Here is a 22,512-nt window from a genome sequence, read left to right on the forward strand (position 1 = left end):
TCAATTATTAGTTTCATTTTCTCTGTTGTAAGAAGTGAAACGAGACCACTTGCTTTTTGTTTGCAATTTAAGAAAGAACTATAACTTGCTGCTTCTTAAAGACTAAAAACGGATGAACTGACTCTTCTTTTTCCCACATAACCTTCTGCAGCTCATGAAACATTCTGCTCATGAATGTTCTAAGTACTTCCATTTTCTTAAGTGCCTTGAAAAGATATTTCATGCTTGAGGATCAGTGGAGGAAGAGATGTGTCTGTTGAAATGTATGTGGGAGAGCAGAAGTACAAAAAAAAAGGGAATAGGACAAAAGGCAAAGATGAACAGAAACAGATTCAGGAGGCATGCAACCGAATAGGAGAAGAATAGGCCTGACAAACATTTCAAGGACAGGTTTCTATTCAATTGCATTATTACTAGATATTCTATTGACAAGACACAGAATCTGTTAACCGTGGGGTAAAACAAAAATGAATTAGTCAATAAGGATGAGATCACTCTAAATATTATATGATCAAAGGCTCAAAGATTTAAGAGAGCATTACTCACAACTAGAATTTAACAAAGGAGTAAGGAAGGAAACAATAATCAAAATACTAGTGTATAGAAAAGTCACAAGAAGTGTAACATATAGCTTCAGTTACACCCTGTAAAATGGAGGCAGAACACAGGCATTATAGACTGTTGGATAGATGAAATCAGACAACATGAAAATGCCTTGCAAATGCAATACATTCCAAGAGCAAAGAGAGATAATGATCATTAATCAAGGAAAGCTGCACCTACAGGGTCCTGACTTTCTGGTTGATTAAAAAGCTCATTTGAATGAGAGCTGACATTCACTCATGGCTGGAACTACAAACAAGGACAGAAAGTCTTGGCCTCTTTTTGATGAACAAGAATTATCCCTGAGGTTAACCAAGATTGTAATATAAAGTCTACGTAGACAGGCTCTATCTATCTATCTATCTATCTATCTATCTATCTATCTATCTATCTATCTATCTATCAATCATCTATCTATCTATCTATCTATCATCTATCATTTATCTACCTTTTAGCACACCTTGTGCTCAGTAGACAGACATTCAATGACAAAGTAGTAAATGGAACTACTCAACCTATTTCCCATTCTGAACCCCTAGGATTGTGGAGTCTACTTGACTAAACTTTAGAGATCTGCTCTAAATTCAAGATGCCAGTTCACCTTCTAACCTTGACCAGTTTCCTGGCAGAACTGTGATATGTAACTGTTCTTTTAACCTCTATTTATTTCTCCAAGCTGAACCTACTGCTTTTTTGACCTTCAATAGCCATCTGACCTAGATCTGATTTATTTCTGAGCTTCTAGGTTAGATCTTCATAGCTCAGCCAGTGTCTTTGGCCCTACCTTATCTATCTGCTTCATCCATGAAGCAGGATCTTCAATCATAGCAGGCAATTAAATCAAAACTACCAATTTTAGTGTGGTTTATCTCTTACTCTTTGAAAACAGTGAGTTATAAATGTTGGTTTTTATTTATGAATATTAAAGCTGCATTTCTGTGCATCAGGTACTGACCTACATAATATGGATATGAAGATGAAACACTATAGTCCATTCCTTAAGAGCTCCAAGTGCAGTAAGGAAAAGTTGACACATATAATATGTACACAAAATGATGAGAGAAATGCTCGAATGAGAGTGTAAAAGAGAGGCTTGCTAGCATGTGAGAAATGTTATCTAATTCTGCCTAGTGGGAATGAAGTCAGGGAAGACTTTGCAAAGGTGACAATGGGCTTTATCTTAACATGTCAGTAGGCAGGCACAGGGGACAGAGGCAGGAGAAGGAGTTCCAGATGGCAGGTGTCACATGCACAAAGGATAGAGTCATGGAAGGCCATGTTGTGATTGAGAGTGCCCGGCTCACAGTGTGAGCTTATTAGGAGGGTAAATGGAACTATGAAGACAAATGGGGTGAGATTGGTGAGGGAGTGGCCTTTATCTTAGAAATGACAGGTAAGCCTAATATTTTAAAGCAGTGAATCTAGCATTCTTTCAAATTACAAAGATAATTTTCTTCCCAAAAACAAAACTGAGAGTCTGACAGACTCTACTTAATTTTTGGTATATCGACTAAAAATTCTAATGCCCGCAATAGGATTTCTATTCTCCGTAGCCCCAATTCTTGACTGTGATGATTATGTGTAGGAATGAAGATTACATTAAACTCATGGGGGCTCTAATTAATAAGGCCTTATTAATAATTATAATTAATAATCATGGATCCCATAGACCATCTTTTTGTTGGCACATCTGAATTCCTCTAGGTAGGACATATGTTTCCTACTTCACCATGGTCTCTACTGTTCTTTAGTGCATTATACCTGGAGTTACTTTATTCATTTATGTTACATGAACTTGACTTTATAACCCATGCTGCAGCATTTCTATCTTTTCAGGAACCTATCTTTTATAGATAGATATCTTTAACAGCTGAGAATCTGACATTTGGCTTGCAGTTAGCATTAAGTTCAAGGTTGAGAGATAACATACAGAGACAGTGGTAAGATGAATACAGAAGGAACTGAGAAGTATACACTTCAGTACACAGGGAATGTCAGTATTGTTTGAGAGGAAAGACAGGAAAGAGTTTTTAGATAGAGAGAGACTGAATTCAAAAGTCTTAGCCTGGCTAATTCTGTCCCCATAAGATAATGAAGAAACAATAAAGATGGCAGCTACATTAATAAGATGTGGATTAACTAAGGACTTTAAAGAAAATAAACATGAGTACGAAAACATGGCTTTTGTAATAACTACTGCTTGCTTCCCACCTTTGTCTGGTACAAGCTCCACTCCACACACATGCGTTCATGTACTCACACAAGCACACAGGTTTCCTCACCACAGGAGAAAGAACATACAATAGCCTCCAGAAGTCTCCCGTCTCCCCTCTGATGCTATCGTAATAGGTTCAAAACTTAGATGTGTAACCTAAGATAAGCCAATCAGGATTCCTCCCCAGGGAGTTTCCAACTCCAGCTAGAGTTCCAAACTGCACTTTTTCCCCAGGGTTAGAAGGATTGAGCAAATCACTGCCCTCCTCATGTAGGCTCTCAGCTCCCTGTTGCGCTCCACTTCTATAAAATATGATGACACGCAGAGAGAAACAGAAAAGAAAAGAAAAATTCTAACATCCTTGAGGCCAGCACCACTCCTGCCTGTTAAGTGGTCTGTCACTTTTGATTAGAGCCCTGACAAAGAAAAACCAGAACCTGTGATTCTTCAAGTGTAAGCTATCTAGGCAAAAAAGTTGGTGCAAAATAAAAAGTCCTCAAATAAACTTTTGCTTGAAATAGCCATCTGTTTGAGATGAGAAGAAACTGTTTTTGCATTATTTTCCCTCTAAATTGTTTATCTACTTGCCTCAATTCTCTGGGTGATTTCCTGCATATGAACAGCGGATGAAAGAAAATAAAGGCCTGTCTGCCCTGGAATCTGTCAACTGTAGAGTTCTTTCCTGACTTAACATTACTTGCAGACAGAGTAACTGATGCTTGCTTAACTTCATGGGAAGCTAATGGATCATGTATTTCTCTAAGAGTCACTTATTCTATTTTCCATTAAATAAAAATGTGACTTCCACTTTGTAATTCATCACAAATACTGATAAACAGCATTAAAGTGAAAAGACATTATTCACGGGAAATAGAGATGGGCTTTTATTTTTTTTAAATCATTACATATTACATGTATATCTAATAAAAATCTCTGAATAATCTCTTTGTACATTTAATATGTGACAAAATTCTGAAGCAAATATTTATACTGATTATAAATAGGCTGTGCATAATAAGCAGAATGTGTAATAGTTTTATTGCATTGCAAGTAATTTTAGCCAGAATTAGGTACATTATTCAGAAAGCATTAAAAATTTAGTCAATTAATTAAAAGTTTTAAAGTTACCAAGATAATTAACATCAAATCAGAAATACACGTTCTTGGTCTGAGGGGAAGATGGCAATGGAGCAGGACAGAGCAGATTCCACTTCTCCCTACATATGGGAGAAAAACCTGGCCGATCTACAGAGGAACAGAGCAAACAGCCAACAGTATCCCAGCATATATGAAAATAAGAGACCAGAAATCGTAGCAGACACTGAAAAACCAAATGGTAAGGAGCAGGCTGCAGGACAATAAGGTCCGAGGGACAGGGGTGGGGGCAGCCTTGGCCCCGCGCCCAGCTCTGGGTCTACCACAGATTCCTAGGGAACAGCGGGCCTGCCACAGAGTCCTTGGGAGAAACCCCAGTCAACTGCTTCCTCCCTCCCCAGCCAAGCAGGGTTTGAACAGCACCAGGAGAGACCTGATTGCTTGAAGTTGCAGAGAGGGGAGTAAGGACAAAGAGGCAAACACACAAGGGCTGTGATCACCCTCGAAGTCTGTGGTCACTGGCTTGGAAGACTAGAGAGCCCCACAGTGATGAGCAATGACCCGGATAGTCACCAGTCTGGCTGGAGAATTGGGATGGACTGAGGGGCAGCCTTGAGTAGGAGGAATTTCTCAAAAAGCAAAATTGTTTAAGGGATTCTCCTGTGACAACCCCTTGGTTTACTCCCCACCCAGCCAGGTGGCAGCAATCCTGAGGTTGTACAGAAGGCCCTGCGATCCCCCATAGCACTGGGAAGGGTTCGCGCCCAAGCCCACAGGACCGAAGCAACCTGGCTGGGCATGCACCCCCACCCCCCAGCCCACGGCAATGACCCTGGGGAAAGAGTGCTCTGAAGAAGACCTGGATCCCCAGCATGGGGGGCTAGGGAGAGGCACCAGACTAGCTCTTGGGAGAGTGCTTGGAAGATTGGCTGAGTACACATCTGGAAGGGAGAAAGGCCATACCAATAGCCCCTCACCCTGCTACAGCCAGTGAGACTAGAAGAACCAGTTTGACCAGTTTGAAACCAACAAGAGGTGTTTTTTTTTAAAGACTTTATTTATTTATCTTTAGAGGGGAAGGGAAGGAGAGGGAGAGAAATATCAATGTATGGCTGCCTCTCACTCATCCCACACTGGGAACCGGCCCCCAAATCAGGCATGTGCCCTGACTGGGAATTGAACCCTGAACCTTTGGTTCGCAGTCTCCCGCTCAATCCACTGAGCTACACCAGCCAGGGCATTTTTTTTAAGTAATCTTTTTTTTTAACTTTGTTATTGTTTTATCTTTCAATACCTTTTCCCCTCTCTTTTCCTTCTTTCTTCTTCCTTTCTTTCTAAATTTATCTTTTTTCCTTTCTTCTGCCTTTTTTTCCCCCACAAGTGAGACAAAAAACTTGGAACTGTGAAAGAACCAGAGTTGGACCCACAGAGTTGGCATCCCAAAACTGAGACAGTGAGACAAATTTCACTTTGCTATTGCAGAGAAACTACAAGTTACTGCATATTTGTATTATTATTTTTTCATTATTCTTACATCTTTTATTTTAGAAGTATTTTTGTATTCCTCTTCTTTTTGTATAGTTTTCTTTGCTTGGCTGGTTATATTGTATCATTTGACAGGTTTCCCCTTCTCTCTTCTACAGTGTATTGCTAATTTACTGACCTTCATGTCACTTGTGTTCCTTTACCACACTACTCAAAGTTCTATACCCCCTACTTATGTTATCCACATCACACAGATTCTGTCATATGATTGTTGCTCTAATCTTATTGTAAATAATAGCTGTTTCATACAATTGTAAATATTTCACAACACCCCTCCTGGATCTTAGCCAACTTCACAGTTTCCTGAACTCTATTACTGTAGTGGTTAACTCTATTCTCTCACACACTAAACCTGTTTACTATCCTTTACTCTCACCTTACCACAGAATCTGACTTCCTACAACCTCACTGCTTTCTAGATCCAACTCACAATCCTTCCCTCCCTGACAAGAGTCTTACCTTCTGGTCATCCTTTCTGAAAAGTGGCAAGTTGACTTGAAGATCACAGATAACACTATACATAGCCAAAGGATCTCTTATCTCTTCTGTACTGGCTGCTACTGTAAATATCGTACAATACTCTCCTGTGGTCATAAACCATTTTGCCTTCCCTTTCAACTGATCACAAAAAACAAGTAGGTGAAAGCAGTGAACACCAGGATACTCACTGGAAGAGGAAACCCAACAACAAAGGAACCACCGACAGATAACAACAGAAGAAGGTGAGGAAGGGAGTGGAAACCACACAAACCTCAACCCAAGACCTATCTGGAAATACAACTAAATGGTGGAGAAACTACCCAGTACAAACAACTGAACAAGAGCAAAAGAGAATCCTCAAAACCTTGTAAACATGGAAGAACTAGCTTCAACACAACCTCCCCTCACCAGGAGAACAAATTACAACAGGTGGTGGACAGAGGAACCATCAGTTAACCAGCTGGTGGGAAAGACCCACAAAAGAAAGACCCAAAAATGACCAAAACCCAAAGACAAACACAGAGCCAAAGTAAAGGACAGCCCAAGATCAGTGAGTTTGGGAGATCAAGGAGACTGTACCACTGAATCTCACAGGTATTATACCACAGAAGTTCACACCATAAACCCAGGAAGCAAGTACAAATTAATTTAAGAAGCTGAAACTAACAAGAAGAGTCTCACAAACAATGGGAAGACAAAGAAATAATTCCCAAATGAAAGGAAAGAAGGAAGCCTCAGAAAGGATGCTAGATGAAATAGAGGCAAGTCAACTATCAGATATTGAATTCAAAGCACTGGCTATCAGGAAGTTCAAAGAGCTCACAATGAGCTACCAGAAACTACAGGGGAACTACAATGAACTCCCTGAAAACTATATCAACATGAAAAAAGGAATAGAAACTATCAGCAAGGGCCAAGAGGAAATTAAGAATACAATTTCTGAACTGAAGAACACAGTAGACAGAATCAAAAGTAGGATCGATGAAGCAGAAGATTGGATCAGTGAGTTGGAGGACAAAGTAGAAAAAAACTCCCAGAAAGAGCAAGAAAAGAAAAAGAGGTTCAGAAAGAATGAAGAGGGATTAAGAGAAATGTAAGACAATATGAAACATAATGATATCTGAATAATAGGAATACCATAAGGAGAAGAAGAACAAGGGATAGAAAACATATTTGAAAAAGTAATGATGGAAAACTTCCCTTATTTGACGAGAGAAAAAGTCACACAAATCCAGGAAATACAGAGATTCCCAATCAAGAGGAACCCAAAGAGACCCACTTCAAGACACATTATAATTAAAATGGCAAAATTCCAAGACAAAGAGAGAATCTTAAAGGCAGCAAGGGAGAAAAAGGAAGTAACATACAAGGGAGTCCCAATAAATTTAGCTGCTGATTTCTCAATGGAAATGCTCTAAGCAAGAAGAGAATGGCAAGAAATATTCTAAGTAGTGAGAACCGGAGGCCTGCAACCAAGGCTACTTTACCCAGCAAGGCTCTCAATCAAGGTAGAAGGCCAAATAAGGAGCTTCCAAGACAAAAAAAAAAAAAGTCTAAAAGAATACACTTCCACCGAACCAGCTCTGCAAAACATGCTAAAGGGACTGCTCTAAAGAAAGGAAGGAAAAGAGAGAGACAATGAGAAGCACAGGAATAAAAACGACAATGAATAAGTACCTATCAATAATAGCCTTAAATGTAAATGGGTTAAATGCTCCAATAAAAAGACACAGAATAGCTGAATGGATAAGAAAGCAGAGAGAAAGAAAGAGCTACTACCCTTTGCAACAACATGGATGGAACTGGAAAGCATTATGGTGAGTGAAATAGGCCAGGAGTTGAAAGAAAAATACCATATGATCTCACCTTTAACAGGAAGCTAAACAACAAAACAAACAAGCAAGCAGAATAAAAACAGACACTGAAATAGAGGACAAGGGGACAGTGACCAGTAGGAAGAGGGAAGGGAATTTAAGGGGGAAAAAGGGGGAGGGATTTGGAGGAACAAGTATGAAGGACACAGGGACGAAAACTGAGGGGGGTGGAAATGGGAGGGAGGTGGGAGCACAGGGTGGGGGTGGGGCTGGGATGGAAGAAATAAACAAAAAACTGTACTTGAAAAATAACTAAATAAAATTATTTAAAAATAAAATAAAATAAAAAAGAAAGCATGACCCACACATTTGCTGCCTACAAGAGACCCACCTCAGGACGAAAAACCTACACAGATTAAAAGTGAAGGGCTGGAAACAAATTTTCCAAGCAAATGCCCAGGAAAAAAAAAGCTGGGGTAGCAATACTCATATCAGACAAAATAGACTTCAAAAAAAGGGCCATAAAGAGAGACCCAGAAGGTCACTTCATAATACTCAAGGGAAGAATCCACCAAGAAGACATTAACGTTATAAATATATATTCACTCAACATAGGAGCACCCTATGTTGGGTGCAAAGAAAATCTTAGAGGACTTAAAGAAAGATACTGACAGCAACACAATTATAGTAGGGGATTTTAACACCCTACTGTAAAAAATGGACAGATTGTCCAAACAATATATCAACAAAGATATTGTGGCATTGAACAATGCCCTAGGTGAAGTGGACTTAACTGATATATATAGAGCCCTTCATCCCAAAGAAGCTAAATACACATTCTTTCCAAATGTACATGGAATACTTTGAAAGATAGACCACATGATAGGACACAAAACAAGCTTCAACAAATTCAAGAAAATTGAAATCATTCCAAGCATTTTCTCCGACCACAAGGGACTGAAACTGGAAACCAACCCCAAAGGAAAAAACCCAAAACACCCAAAATCATGGAGATTGAATAGCATGCTATTAAACAATGAATGGGTCAAGAAGGAAATTAGGGAAGAAATAAAAGTTTCTGGAAACAAATGAAAATCAACTCACAACAACCCAAAACTTATGGGACACAGCGAAGGCAGTCCTGAGAGGGAAGTTTATAGCAATACAGGCCTATCTAAAAAAGATAGAAACATTTCAAACAAATAATCTAACCCTACACCTACAAGAACTCGAGGAACAATAACAGCCCAGAGCAAGTAGAAAGAAGGAAATAACCAAGATCAGAGGAGAATTAAATGACATAGAGATTAAAAGCACAATTCTAAGGATCAATGAATCCAGGAGCTGATTCTTTGAAAAGATAAACAAAATCGGCAAGCCTTTAAGCAGGCTCATCAAGAAAAAAAGAAAGAAGACCCAAATAAACACAATCAGATATAAAAGAGGAGAGGTTACAGCTGACACCACAGAAATACAAAGGATTGTAAGAAATTACCATGAAGAACTGTATGCCGAGAAATTTTAAAACCTAGGTGAAATGGACAAATTTCTAGAAAAATAGAATCTTCCAAAACTAAATGAAGAAGCAGAAAACCTGAACAGACTGATAACAGCAAATGAAACTGAAGCAGTAATCAAAAAACTCCCATCACACAAAAGCCCTGGACTGAATGGTTTCACAGGAGAATTCTGTAAAGCATGTAAGGAAGAGTTAACCCCTATCCTTTACAGACTATTCCAAAAAAATGCAAAATAATGGAAGACTCCCAAACTCTTTTTATGAAGCCAGCATCATCCTAATTCCAAAACCAGATAAAGACACAACAAAGAAAGAAAACCTCAGGCCAATATTGCTAATGATCATAGACGCAAAAATCTTCAACAAAATATTGGCAAACAGCATCCAACAATACATTAAAAAGACCATACACCATGACCAAGTGGGATTCATCCCAGGGATGCAAGGATGGTTCAATATTCGCAAATCAGTAAATGTAATACAACACACAAACAAAAGCAAAGACAAAAACCACATGATCATATCAATAGACAGGGAAAAAGCTTTTGATAAGGTACAACACCCATTTATGATAAAAACACTCAGCAAAGTGGGAATAGAGGGAGCATTCCTCAATATAATAAAGGCCATATATGAGAGACCTACAGCCAACATCATACTCAATGGGCAAAAACTAAAATCGTTTCCACTAAGATCAGGACAAGACAAGGTTGTCCACTTTCACCACTTCTATTCAATATAGTATTGGAAGTTTTAGCCACAGTGATCAGAAAAGAAAAGGAAAGAAAAGGCATCCAAATCAGAAAGGAGGAAACAAAACTGTCACTCTTTGCAGATGACATCATAGTGTACATGGAAAATCCTATAGACTCTACCCAAAAACTGCTCAAACTAATTAATGAATTTGGCAAAACAGTGGGATACAAGCTCAATATCCAGAAATCAAAGGCATTTTTGTGTACCAACAATGAAATAGCAGAAGCAGAAATCAAGAAAAAAATCCCATTCGATATAGCAAAAAGAAAAATAAAATACCTAGGAATAAACCTAACCAAAGAGGTAAAAGACCTGTATGCAGAAAACTACACAGCCCTGAAGAATGAAATCAAGGAAGACACAAACAAATGGAAACATATACCATGTTCATGGATTGGAAGAATTAACATTATCAACATGTCCATACTACCCAAAGCAATTCACAGATTTAATGCAATACTTATTAAAGTATCAATGACATATTTCACAGACATAGAACAAACACTTCGAAAATGTATTTGGAACCATTAATGACCCTGAATAGCAGCTGCAATTTTGAGAAAGAAGAACAAAGTAGAAGGAATCGTAATACCTGATATCAAACTGTATTACAAGGCCACCGTAAACAAAATACACTAGTACTGGCATAAAAACAGGCACATAGACCAGTGGAACAGAACAGAGAGCCCAGAAATAAACCCAAGTCTCTACGGTCAAGTAATATTCAACAAAGGGGGCAGTAACATAAAATGGAGTAAAGATAGCCTCTTCAACAGATGGTGTTGGGAGAACTGGACAGCTACATTAAAAAAAATGAAACTTGAGCACCAACTTACACCATACACCAAAATAAATTCAAGGTGGATAAAAGACTCAAACACCAAAACACCAGAACCCTAAAACACCAATCCAAAAGAACCTATGCACCCCAATGTTCATAGCAGCACAATTTACAATGGCCAAGAGCTGGAAGTAACCTAGGTGCCTGTCAGTAAATGAATGGATCCAAAAACTATGGTACATTTACATAATGGAATTCTGTGCAGCAGAAAGAAAAAAGGAGCTACTGCCCTTTGCAACAGCATGGATGGAACTGGACTGCATTATGCTGAGTGAAATAAGCCAGGCAGTGAAAGACAAATGCTATATGATCTCACCTTTAACAGGAAGCTAAACAACATAACAAACAAGCAAGCAAAATATAACCAAAGACACTGAAATAGAGAACAGGCTGACAGGGACCAGAGGGGAGAGGGTAGGGAATTTCAGGGAGAAAAGGGAAGGATTTACAGGAAGAAGTATAAAGGACACATGGACAAACACTAAATGGGGTGGAATTGGGAGGGAGGTGGGGAGCACTGGGGGGGTGAGCTGGGATGGGAGTAAAAGACAGAAAACTGTACTTGAACAACAATTAAAATAAATAAATTAAAATAAAAGAACTAAGATTTTAGAAGCCACCTGAGCACTGACAAATAGGAAATACTGTTCTGTTCATTAAAAAAAGAAAAGAAAAAAAATACATGTTCCTTAGGAACACTAAAATTTTTTTTCTTTAAAAAGAGAAAACAAACACACTGTTTCTAAACTTTCCCTAATTTATTTCACATAACGGCTGCTTACTGCCTATTTGGGGTAATTGTGTCAAATTTTCCTGGAACTCATCATATTCTAAGTGTCCTATTTCTAACAATAACTTGATGTGACAGGATACATTCCTATTAATTTTTCTAGAAAGCAATGCACTTTCCTTTTCTCTCTTCCAACTCAAATAACTGCCAAGTTTTTATCAGCACTATTTTCTAAGGTCTTCTAAGGAAGATCTAAGGTCAGTGCCCTGCTTTTATTAAACTACAAACAAATATTCTCTGAGAGTGAGAGCCTGAGGACTGCATGTATGTTTGAGGAGAAGACCATTGCAGTAAAGAGGAAGGGAGAAGAAATCAATGACTCCTGGAACTTACGCCTTTTTCTCATGATTGTCATGGAGCAGAAGTGGAAGTGGAAAATATCTTCTGACCAGATCATGCACTCAAGGCTTACTTCAGTACAGATGAATTTTGGAAAGGAAAATTCTTTATTAAGCTTTTTTCTTTTCTTTTTTATTATTCAATCGAATGATATATGCTATGACTAGATTTTATAAATTTTAACTGCTAAATTAAAAAAATCCTTAGTGTTTCTGAGAAAACCACAAGGGGCCTGTGTGTGGGACACTGGAAAGAGGACACTTCCTGAGGGTTTCACTGGGAAATTCAGGTTTTAAATTCCTTTGGATACTCTTGTGCATTATTAGCATTATCTGGCATGTTTTGGAGGATATGTTTAGGCACATCTTAAAATGTGGATGTTTAGGCATTCATAATGTAGCAAATCAGATTTCATTATATATATGTTGATATGTAAAAGGAAATCATTATTAAATACATGTGAATACATTAAGAAAAAATATGTCGTCAGCAGAATGGTGTGATGGGAACGGCCATGTATATTCCAGAAGAATCAAATCTCAAAATGTTCCTTTGAGGTTGGAAATAAAAGCTCTCATCACAGCTGTCACTGTGGACAAGCAAATGACACTGTGGGCAGTCATTCTGTCAGGGTACATTTCAACAGAACCAAGGCAGAGAAAGTAGTGTGATGGTCCTCAAAGTGTCTTCCTCATGGAAATAAACTGGTCAAAATCGACCAGGAGGTATTCTGGTTACTCAAATATTCTATCCTACCACATCAACTTTCAAGGAATTAGATTTAAATGAAACACCAGTGATTCTGAAGCTAGTGAATATCCTCAGAGGAGGCAAAAAGTCACGATGGGGACATCAGTTTTCATTGACAGACAAGGGGAAGCCATGTGGTGTGATGGGTGGATGATTTTTCATCTGGGTTAGTTAGAAGCACTACTTGCTGATGAACCTCATCTCATAAAAATGTTAACCATGGAGAAAAGTTATACAGGTGATTATTCAATTACAAAATGATTCTTATGTAAAATGATTCACCACAGAGTTTCTTTAAATAGTATATTTCTCTTGTGCATATAAATCTTTCACTGGTCATTAGCTGCTTAAGAGAGACTGGGGGACAGAGTCTCTTAAAACTGATGTGTTAAGCCACTACTAACTAAAGATCAATCAAAAATGAAAGAAACACTTCTCAGGATTTATGATGAGTCAATATACCCACAAAGCTGTGGGAACACACTAAGTTGGTAGAGTGAGGTATGGCTGGAATGCTAAGTGTTTTAGCATTTAACCATAAAATAATGGTATTCTATTTTCATAATCATATGCAAGCACAAGTGATTTTTCATGAAGCGTCTGCATATAATTTAGGAAGGCTCAGTTATTTGGCCAAAATTCAAGAGGAAATTTATGGATGAAGAATTCTTTTTATAATCAAATTTTAAACGATGTGGGTCTTTTTATAGCTTCTATTTTAGTGAACACCAGTCATGTGGTACACACTCTTATTCAGAAACCTCTTTCAATATTCTACACCATAATGTCCTTCGGTAGGTTTACTTCTGATAAATTGGCATTTACTTTGCAAATTCAGAAGGAGTCCTTGTTAAATAGGATACTGATTGCATTTTTCTATGCTAGTAAATATTAATCATTAAGAAGGACTCAGAAAGCTTTGTGATAACAGTGCTTGTCAGAGAAAGAGCAGTATTTTCCTATGAAATAAATATGACTATTGACAAAATCTTTAGGAGGAACTTGACAGGCATAATGGCTTGAAGCTTTGTTTTGTAAAATTATTCTTATGTTTCTTGTCTTAAGAAATATTATATCTGAATTTCTTGGGTTTAGAAACATATTTTTTCACTCTTACTCTCTTCTTTATGGTCCTTTATAAATTTGTGTGGCAAAGGATCCATTATATGGACATTTTTTAAAGGATGGGAATCATTGTCTTCTTTTATAACCATGTACTTATTATGTGCATTTGGATAGACTTGTGGAAGAATTAAGTAATTGAAAATCAATAATTTCTATAAGAGTAAGTCTCATTTAAGTGGAAAATTTAGTATGTATACTGTGCTCTTAGAAGGGACATGGAAATCAATTTACTAAAATATTATCTATCCTGTAATGAAGCCCATGTCTACTACCATAGCTGCTACTCTAGCAAGAATATAGGCATGATCAAATAATCATTGGTATTCAAAATGCATTTCAGGAAACTTCTAGATATAGCATTCAGATATCTCAATTACTAGCAGTAAGCAGGCATCGACTACTTAACATACACCAGACAATGTACTAATCTTTACATGCATTATCTCATTAAATGCCCACACTGACTCCATAGAGGTATGTATTATTCTGGTGCTTTTTTCATTGATTAGGAAAATGAGGGCTGTTTGTTCAATGTTATACTAGTAGTATGTGGCAGAGCTGGATTGTCACCTACATCTGTCTGACAGAAAGACCTAAACTTGGAACCATCACTATATGGTTCCTCTTTATTATAACCAAAATAATAATAACAATAATAATAATAATAATGTGATATAAGATTGTTTCCATAAATTTGTGATATAAAAGCATGTAACAAATTTTGTTCTCTGTTTTCTCATCAGTTAAAAAGAAGGATTTGACTGTACTACCAAAGCCCCTCCAGTTTCTAAAGTTCTTAAATCTAGAATTGTGAAGAGTTATACATATTTAGTTTATTAACTGGCCAGCAACAAATAAAATAGTATTTTTAGTGCTGTAGCAAAAGAACAATGTTCATGAGTCTCATCGATGCCCAGCAAAGTAGACCAGAACTAGACCGGGATTTGGGAATTTCAGCAGACTGGTTTTGTGACAACGCTCTTTCCTGGACCTTTTCTCCCCCGCTCCTATCATTTCTTCCTCCTGGCCACTTTCCAAGGTAAGAATAAGCAGACTCACATACATTGTCTATTCCAATTTTAATGCATTTTAACAAGTGCTTCATCTGGCTTCCAACCTGTCAGGTACCAATAGCCCACAGTACTGTTCTAACCTCCACTGCCATCTTTGGGTTTCTAGCCTTTTCCAGCACTAGACCTTAAGCACTTAACACTTATAGGAAAGTTCAACTTCCACTTAGATAGCAATTTTTAAAGCAAACATGCAAAATTGTATTTTTCTCTCAAGCTAATCCTCTCTGGCACTAAAGAAAGACATTGAGTTTGAAAATCTGCGAGGTTCATAGAAGTTAGGTCATAAAACGATCTAGGAATACTAACACCACCCTCCATTTATTGATTTATCATTTGTTTCAGGGTATGAAATGTTAACTAAATACTAACATGAAAAGCATTCCTCTTCAGGTTTGATTCATAATTTTTAATGTGCTTTTGATTTCCAAAGTAACATATCAGACCGCAACTGTTAAGAGTTATTACTTTTATTTATCACAGCATGATAAATTTGACTTCAGTAGAACTAAACACCATCAGTTTAAATAATTATACTAGCACTGGGTATTTGCCTTTACATAATTTAATTATGATGTGCATTTGTCCAGACGCTCTGATTTATCTCTAACAGGCTTTACTTCAGGCACTAGAACTGTGCTGATCTGCATGTCTTCCTAAAGTGGGCAACAATTACGTCACTTTTCATCTACAACTTGGACTTTGGATACAGATCCTTGTATTGAGAGTAAAAGAGAACTTTTATGGCATTTTTTAAAAAATGACTTTACCTGTGAAAATATGTTTTCTACATTCCCTACAGTGTAGTACAATCAGAGTCAACAGCATTACATTTGCTCACAACAAACAGAGGAGTAATTATGAATGGGAAAACCCAAAGTTGACTTTCCTACCTCTGCAAAGCAAGGTCAAATGTGCATTGCTTGCACACCTCAGCAACGAAATATTCTTTTGGCATCAACGGTACTGTAGGGCGCTTTCAGAGTTAGGTGTCAAATTCAACACCTGAATCATTTTGTTTCTAGGGTATGGATATTAAATGCTTCCCTGCCCCAGAAAAGGAAAGAGACACTTCCCAATTTGAGTAATGCAAAGTGGTCACCTTAGAAAATGTGTGTTTTGTTGCAAAAAAACAACAGCTATGAAAATCTAGACCTAGATAGCAAACGTTAGAGGGCTATATTTTACTTTATAAAGTAATTATCTATAAATTCTCCTTGGATTAAAAACTCAACTAGCATATTCATAATAAAACACATTCCATGCATAATATATTTATATATACTGTTACAGAACCCATAAAGCATTAGAGTGCTTCAACATCTAATTATTTTAACAATGCAGTGAATGAAACATAATTTACATGACAAGGGATTTTCCTATAAAAATATCAAGCAGGTTCTATTACATAATGTATGGACATTTTCCCCTCAGTCTACTTGTAATTTAAAATTCTGCAAATGATAATATGCTGTAACAGGGTAGGGTGTGCCAGTTAAGTTCTAGTGTGACATTTTATTTGAACTAGTCTGCACTTAAATTGGATAAAGTTACATGTATGTGTGTAGTTAGTTGCTCAGTTATATAGTGTTTGTTTTCTTTTTTTAATCCTCACCTGAGGATATGTTTATTGATAGGAGAGAGAGGGAGGGAGGGGGAGAGAGAGAGAGAGAGAGAAATCATTTGCCTCCTGTTGGTGCCCTGACTGGGGATCGAACCAGCAACCTTTTGGTTCAGGGGCCCATGTTCCAACCAACTGGGCCACCTGGCCAGGGCTATAAGGTTTTGCTTTTTAACAAACTTAATAAGTAAATACTAAAGAGAAAAAGAGTACTGTCTGGCAGCCTATATTCAGTCCAGTTTTATTATTTTCTCTTGTAGAAAGTGTAGACATGTGTGCCCTTTGTTGCAAGCACACCTCAGCATCAATTAGTATTTATTGCCCTACCCTGTGTCCAGAGCACATCACAAAATTACTGTGTACTTTATTTGAAAACAGAATGTAGCGGAAGTTCTCAGTTGAGCATTAAAATATCCAAGGGAAGAAAACGGATAGACACTTTAACCTTTGATTAGGTTTATATATTTCATCAACCATAGTCATTTACATAAATGGACGAGGTTTATTTGAAACCCTCCAAATGTGGATAACCTTGAAAAAAAGAAAGGCCATTTGGATTCAATGAAGGAAAAGAGAGAAAAAGAGGTAAGAGAGACGAAGAAAAAATGATTCTGATATTGAAGGAAAGTTGCTTTTCCCTGAAGAGGTCCATGTTACAAAGGTATCATTTTATTAATTTTATTAATTATCAAAAAGTTATTATACTCATTGTATACTTATGGTGAGAGTGTAAATACCTATTCTAGTAAGAATTCTGAAAATATGTAGCAATAAACTTAAAATTACTTCCTTTTACCCAGTATTTTTTTAGGAGTCAGCCATATTAAAATAATATGACCGATTTATAATAAAGTTAGAAAAATCAAAACTTCAACAACCATATATGAAATTATGACATTCACATAGATATCATGTAGCCATTAAAAGGGTATTTTCTGAGAATATTTAAGGAGAACAGAATGGTTTTGACAATGTAAAGTGTAAGAAACAGGGTTCTTTTCTGTATTCCACCAAATTTCTACGATTAACTAGTATACTTATTTTTTAAAGCAAAAACCAAAATTTAAATACATTTATACCTGTATCTGGATATATAATGATAATTTTTAGTAAAGTCTAGGTTTTAAAATAGTATGTGCCTCATTAGGTCAAGGGTGGGATGGATTTCTACTCTTCAAAATGATAAATATAACAAGCTCAATTCTGGAAGGCTCTGGAAATGGGCTCCTGGCCATAGCAAAAAGGCCACATTTCTGACAGACATTCTCAGTCTCAAACTCAGCATGGCAATGCTGTCTGTCTTATGAGTCCCCAAACTACAGCTGCCTGAAAGGACTAAGTGAGGCTCACCTCCTGGATAGAAGTTCAGAACTGCACAGTGTGATTTCTGAGCCTTTTGCCCAAGAAAGTGCTGTCCATATATTTACTGATTCCTAAAAGTTATTTTAAGAGTACAAAATTCCTTTTCTTTCACATTAGAAATGACACAGAAATGCCAGTTAAAATGTAAATGTTATTCTATTGAACCACATATTGACTGAAATTCAAAACCATAATTTACATATTTTATATAAATCTAGTCACCAATTTAATTTTTCCCTAAGTACTTTGCTTTTGTGTGTGTCTTGCTTTCTGTGCTGAAATAGGTTAAAGTGATCATGATCAGAATGCTTCCAGTTTTGAGAAGATGACAGAATTGAAAGAAAAGGAGGGCACAAGGAATATTGAAAGGGAAAGTAGGCATGGCCAGCAAATAGGGAAAGAAGAGTTTGGAAGCGAAGACAAATCCATGCATTTCATTATTTTGTCTGTCTTTATAAATGTATTTTATGTATTTGAAGACAAACTGGAGAACTGATGGATTTGCAATTACCAAGGTCAAGTAGTTGTGGGTGTAACTTTGCCAGGGCGCTCAAGTTAGGTCATCAGACCTACCACTTTATATAATTTCTAATGACTTTTCTTAGACTATAACTCATATGACAGTTTTATTATCCTCTGAAATCAAGGTTGAGTCAGTTTAGGACAAGGTTGAGCCAGACCCCTGAGTTCTTGGCTTTAAACCTCATTTGGAGATTCAAGGTTCTCATAAGCATAGGTGCCATTTACAGGTTCCATGTCCCTGGTCCTGTCCACAGTCTTTACTCCCACCCATGAGTCTTCATTCAGCCCCCTTTCTTATGACATGATACCACATTTTGAGACTGTTGGAATTGACATCTTTTTCAAGTCTAGAAAGAGCAAACATTAAATCTCCAAGGAGGTGAAAATTCAGAGACCTCATGTTCCTCTTGGCAATGGCAATAAAGGAATCATAATATTTCCTAGAGCATTTTAATAACAGCCATGACCAGGCATCTTGAATCTTTTTTGTCCTCAATATTATTTCCTATTTCCACATATTCTGTGTGATCAGCTGTTCACCTACTCCAATAAAATTGCAGTAACAACACTAGAAAGGTAGTTAGTTATTTCAAATCAACTGGTACTCAGAAACTCAAGGATTAAGGTTAAATAATTATGGTATCCACTGAGAACTGGAATCAAAAAATAAAATAAAACAAAACAAAAGTTGTAGAAATGAATCCAAATCCCTGGTTGACACCTCTAGTTTACCTGGTGTTTACAGAGAACTAGCATTCCTTTTGGCAGTGACAATAAAGGAATGAGAGTGTGTCCTGGAGCATTTTGATAGCAGCCATGCCCATTTATTCCAATGAATATCCAATCAGCCCTTCCAATTTGCATAAGAATTTCCCTATTTTCAAATTGATTGGATTAGTCTTTATAATTTTGGTGCACAAAAAGTAATTTTAAAAGGAAATCTTTAAAATTATTTATTTCATTTTGTAAAATATTTTAGTTGGAAGTAGAGAATAATCTGATGTATTATAACTTCAGGGACAATATCAGGAAACCCAACAGGCAGCCAACAATCATGAAATATTATTGTAATTATATTGTCAAGTAAAAAGGTACAATGAATTTCATTGTCACTATGTTCATCACTGACGAGTGGTACCATGAACAAATCCTCCTTGGCCAAAGATTTTATAGTTTTGAATGACTCCTTAGAAGTGCATCTCCCTAGGAGTTATTGAAAGGTCTGTATGACCATGGCCACCTATGAGAATTTATATTTCAAAATGTTTTTGGAAAATAACAATCAAATATAATATATATCAATATATCTTAGCATGAGTAAAGAATGTGACACAGTTTTAATATATCTCCTTGTTTCATATACAGCATCACTTTAATTCTGCTTGTAGTCTTCCATCTCAAAATAAGAATTTATAATACTATTTTACTTGCATGTTAATACCCTGACTTGTATAAATCCAGCACATGTTCATTCCTCAAGGTTAGTTAGTATGTGTATTTCCTATGTTAGAAATCCATTGAGTAAAATCATTTTAGAAGTTCATGACCATCATCATATTTTGGCCCTATAACTTTGCATATGCTATTGGTAAAGATAATTACATCTGTAATCTTCATTTTGAAGATGATTTACAATTTTTTTAATTTTTTTAAAATTTTATTTAGTTATTTTTCAAGTACAGTTTTTTGTCTATTTTTCCCATCCCAGCCTCCCCCGCCCCTTTGATTTACAATTTTAATCCAAATTCTTACTCTAAGAATAGTAATGGCACTAGTAACTTAAGGGATGGTCTGTCAATTCTTTTGTAGCTGTATACAATAAATGCATCTCTACTCTCAATGGTCAATGTAGAAAAAGTTCCTTAACTAACAAGAATATATGGTTAAGTCCAGACTTTTGGTAATCTTTTATATTAAACCACAAAAACAAGCAATTTTCTGCTGAAGTTGATATATACATGCATACTATATTTCAAATATAAATAAGAACTAAAATAATATAATTATATGTGCTATATATATTTATAATTAAGATGGGAGAGTTTTCATAATATAGTATGATTGAATATATCAAACACAAAAATTATAGACTAAACTCTATGATAGTTATGTTAGAATTTTGATTTGTGGACAACTGGATACATTTATCAAATTATGTCCTTTCCACCTTCTTATGTCCCAAGCCTATCAGTCCTTTAACCAAAAGCTACTCACTCATATTTTGTTAATATATTAACCATAACTTAATTACCATAAATAATATCCACTATATTTGATTAATATAAATGATTTAACTGTAATGATAACATTTGTTTTTATGAATGTGAACATTTTCCCCCAATTTTCAAAAACCATATTTTAGTGTATTTAATAATAGATAAGTCCAACAGTTCTATAGTGTCTGCTTTAAAACCAATTCAAGCTTCATAAAATGACAACATAACACCATCAGTAAAACTTTCAGCCCATCTCATTTCCCAACAAACATCTAAATGACACATGAGATTTCACATCCATATGTCCAGCTTTGTCTTAATGCATGCACTGCAAGGATAGGATGGTCCACATGTGCTGGTATTTTCTACTTTTTCTTCCTTTCAATACACACAGGAAGGGCTCAGAGTGTTACTTCAGGTTACAGTTGAGCCTTATTGACAGAATGTATACTGAGAAAAGTGTACTGACTGGAATTAAGGAATCACTCACCCAGCTGAGTCTCCTGAATTGTCAGTTTGCTTTCCACAGGATACAAAAGCTTGGGTGGCTTATCAGTCAGAGGAGCTGGAAAAATAATAATACCAACTATTGTTAGCTGTGTGAACTGAGGGATAGAACACAGTTTATTTTCTTAAATATTTTTCCCTCTCAGTGGTGTGTCAAAGCATTCTGCTAAGTAATGACTCACATATTGCAGGCAGTACCTTCAGGCAAACTGAAGAGCTGTTAGATTGTATGCAAGTCCAATGTGACACTTCCAAATTGACAGTCACATGAGACTGTTTATGTACCAAATCCAGATTGGTCAGTCTTTAAGAACATATGACTGTGTTTTACAATCTCTTTTCAATTTGTACATTCTTTTTCCTGTTTAAAGCATACCTTACATTTACTGTGTTAATTAAAGCTACACGTGACACATGTACCAGTCATTTCAATGACTTTTTTTGGCATAATGTTGCCTCATTCTTCTTATTCCCATTCCCAATTTCCACACCCTGGACGACACTGCCTCAAAACCCATAACTTCAGAATTAGACTATTTCTTACACACACGCTCTATAAATGGGATAGCGATATGACATTAAAGTAGTATCAATGTGAGATGCACATTCACATATGCATACAATTATTCACCAAAGTCATCTTTAAATGATAGTTTCCATTTAGTCAAAACCTCTTATTAGCATTATCTGTTACATTTTATCACATTTATTACTGATTTGCATGATACACTCTTTGATTTTTAAATTTCCATACATTTCTACTCTGTACACCCATCAACTCATCAATTATCATACTACATATCTAACAGTTTCCTATTAAGCATCTTGAAAATAGTTTTCCCACTGCATATTGCATTCCTAGCTAAACTAGACTATCTGGACCTTAGACAAATAGCCTGTTCTCCTTCATTAAGCCTCCCTCCCCACCCTCGCTGATTGAAATGCCAAGGTCCCTTGAAATCTGTCACTGCAACTTTCACTCTGTAGCAAGTACAGAAGTGATCATTTAAGGGCTGCTGAACTAAATGTTTCTGCTTTGAGGCTTTCCTTCCTTCCTTGCCAGGAGGACATGCCAGTTGGTTGATAACTGGAAGGCTAATCTAGTCAGCAGTGCCCAGACTTGGCCACATGTCCTCATCACCAGAGGATTCAAGAATTAAATCTGCCTCAGCCACTCACTCCCATTTCTCAGTAAGAGAAAACACAGTCAGTGCAAATGGATGATGCATCCCAACTCAGAAAACCAGGATGAGTTTTAAGACTCCTGGTTTGGAAGACCAACCACATGCAGGATCGATCGCTTCTGTTCATAACGAATTGAATGTATTATTCATTCATCTTT

The 22,512-nt window shown here is 36.6% G+C and overlaps 1 protein-coding gene across 1 annotated transcript in view; it reads right to left on the reverse strand.

Annotated features, from left to right (window-relative positions):
* Positions 1-22,512, reverse strand: part of IL1RAPL1 (interleukin 1 receptor accessory protein like 1) — a 1,106,570-nt gene that overhangs the window by 284,853 nt on the left and 799,205 nt on the right. Inside the window, exon 5 of the mRNA XM_037131092.2 lies at positions 21,154-21,228. Within this exon, the coding sequence (XP_036986987.1) occupies positions 21,154-21,228 (75 nt within the window). The remainder of the gene's footprint in view (positions 1-21,153; positions 21,229-22,512) is intronic.

This window comes from Artibeus jamaicensis, unplaced genomic scaffold, assembly GCF_021234435.1.
Source record: "Artibeus jamaicensis isolate MK-2021 breed Jamaican fruit bat unplaced genomic scaffold, CSHL_Jam_final scaffold_1283, whole genome shotgun sequence".
Classification (NCBI taxonomy): Eukaryota; Metazoa; Chordata; class Mammalia; order Chiroptera; family Phyllostomidae; genus Artibeus; species Artibeus jamaicensis.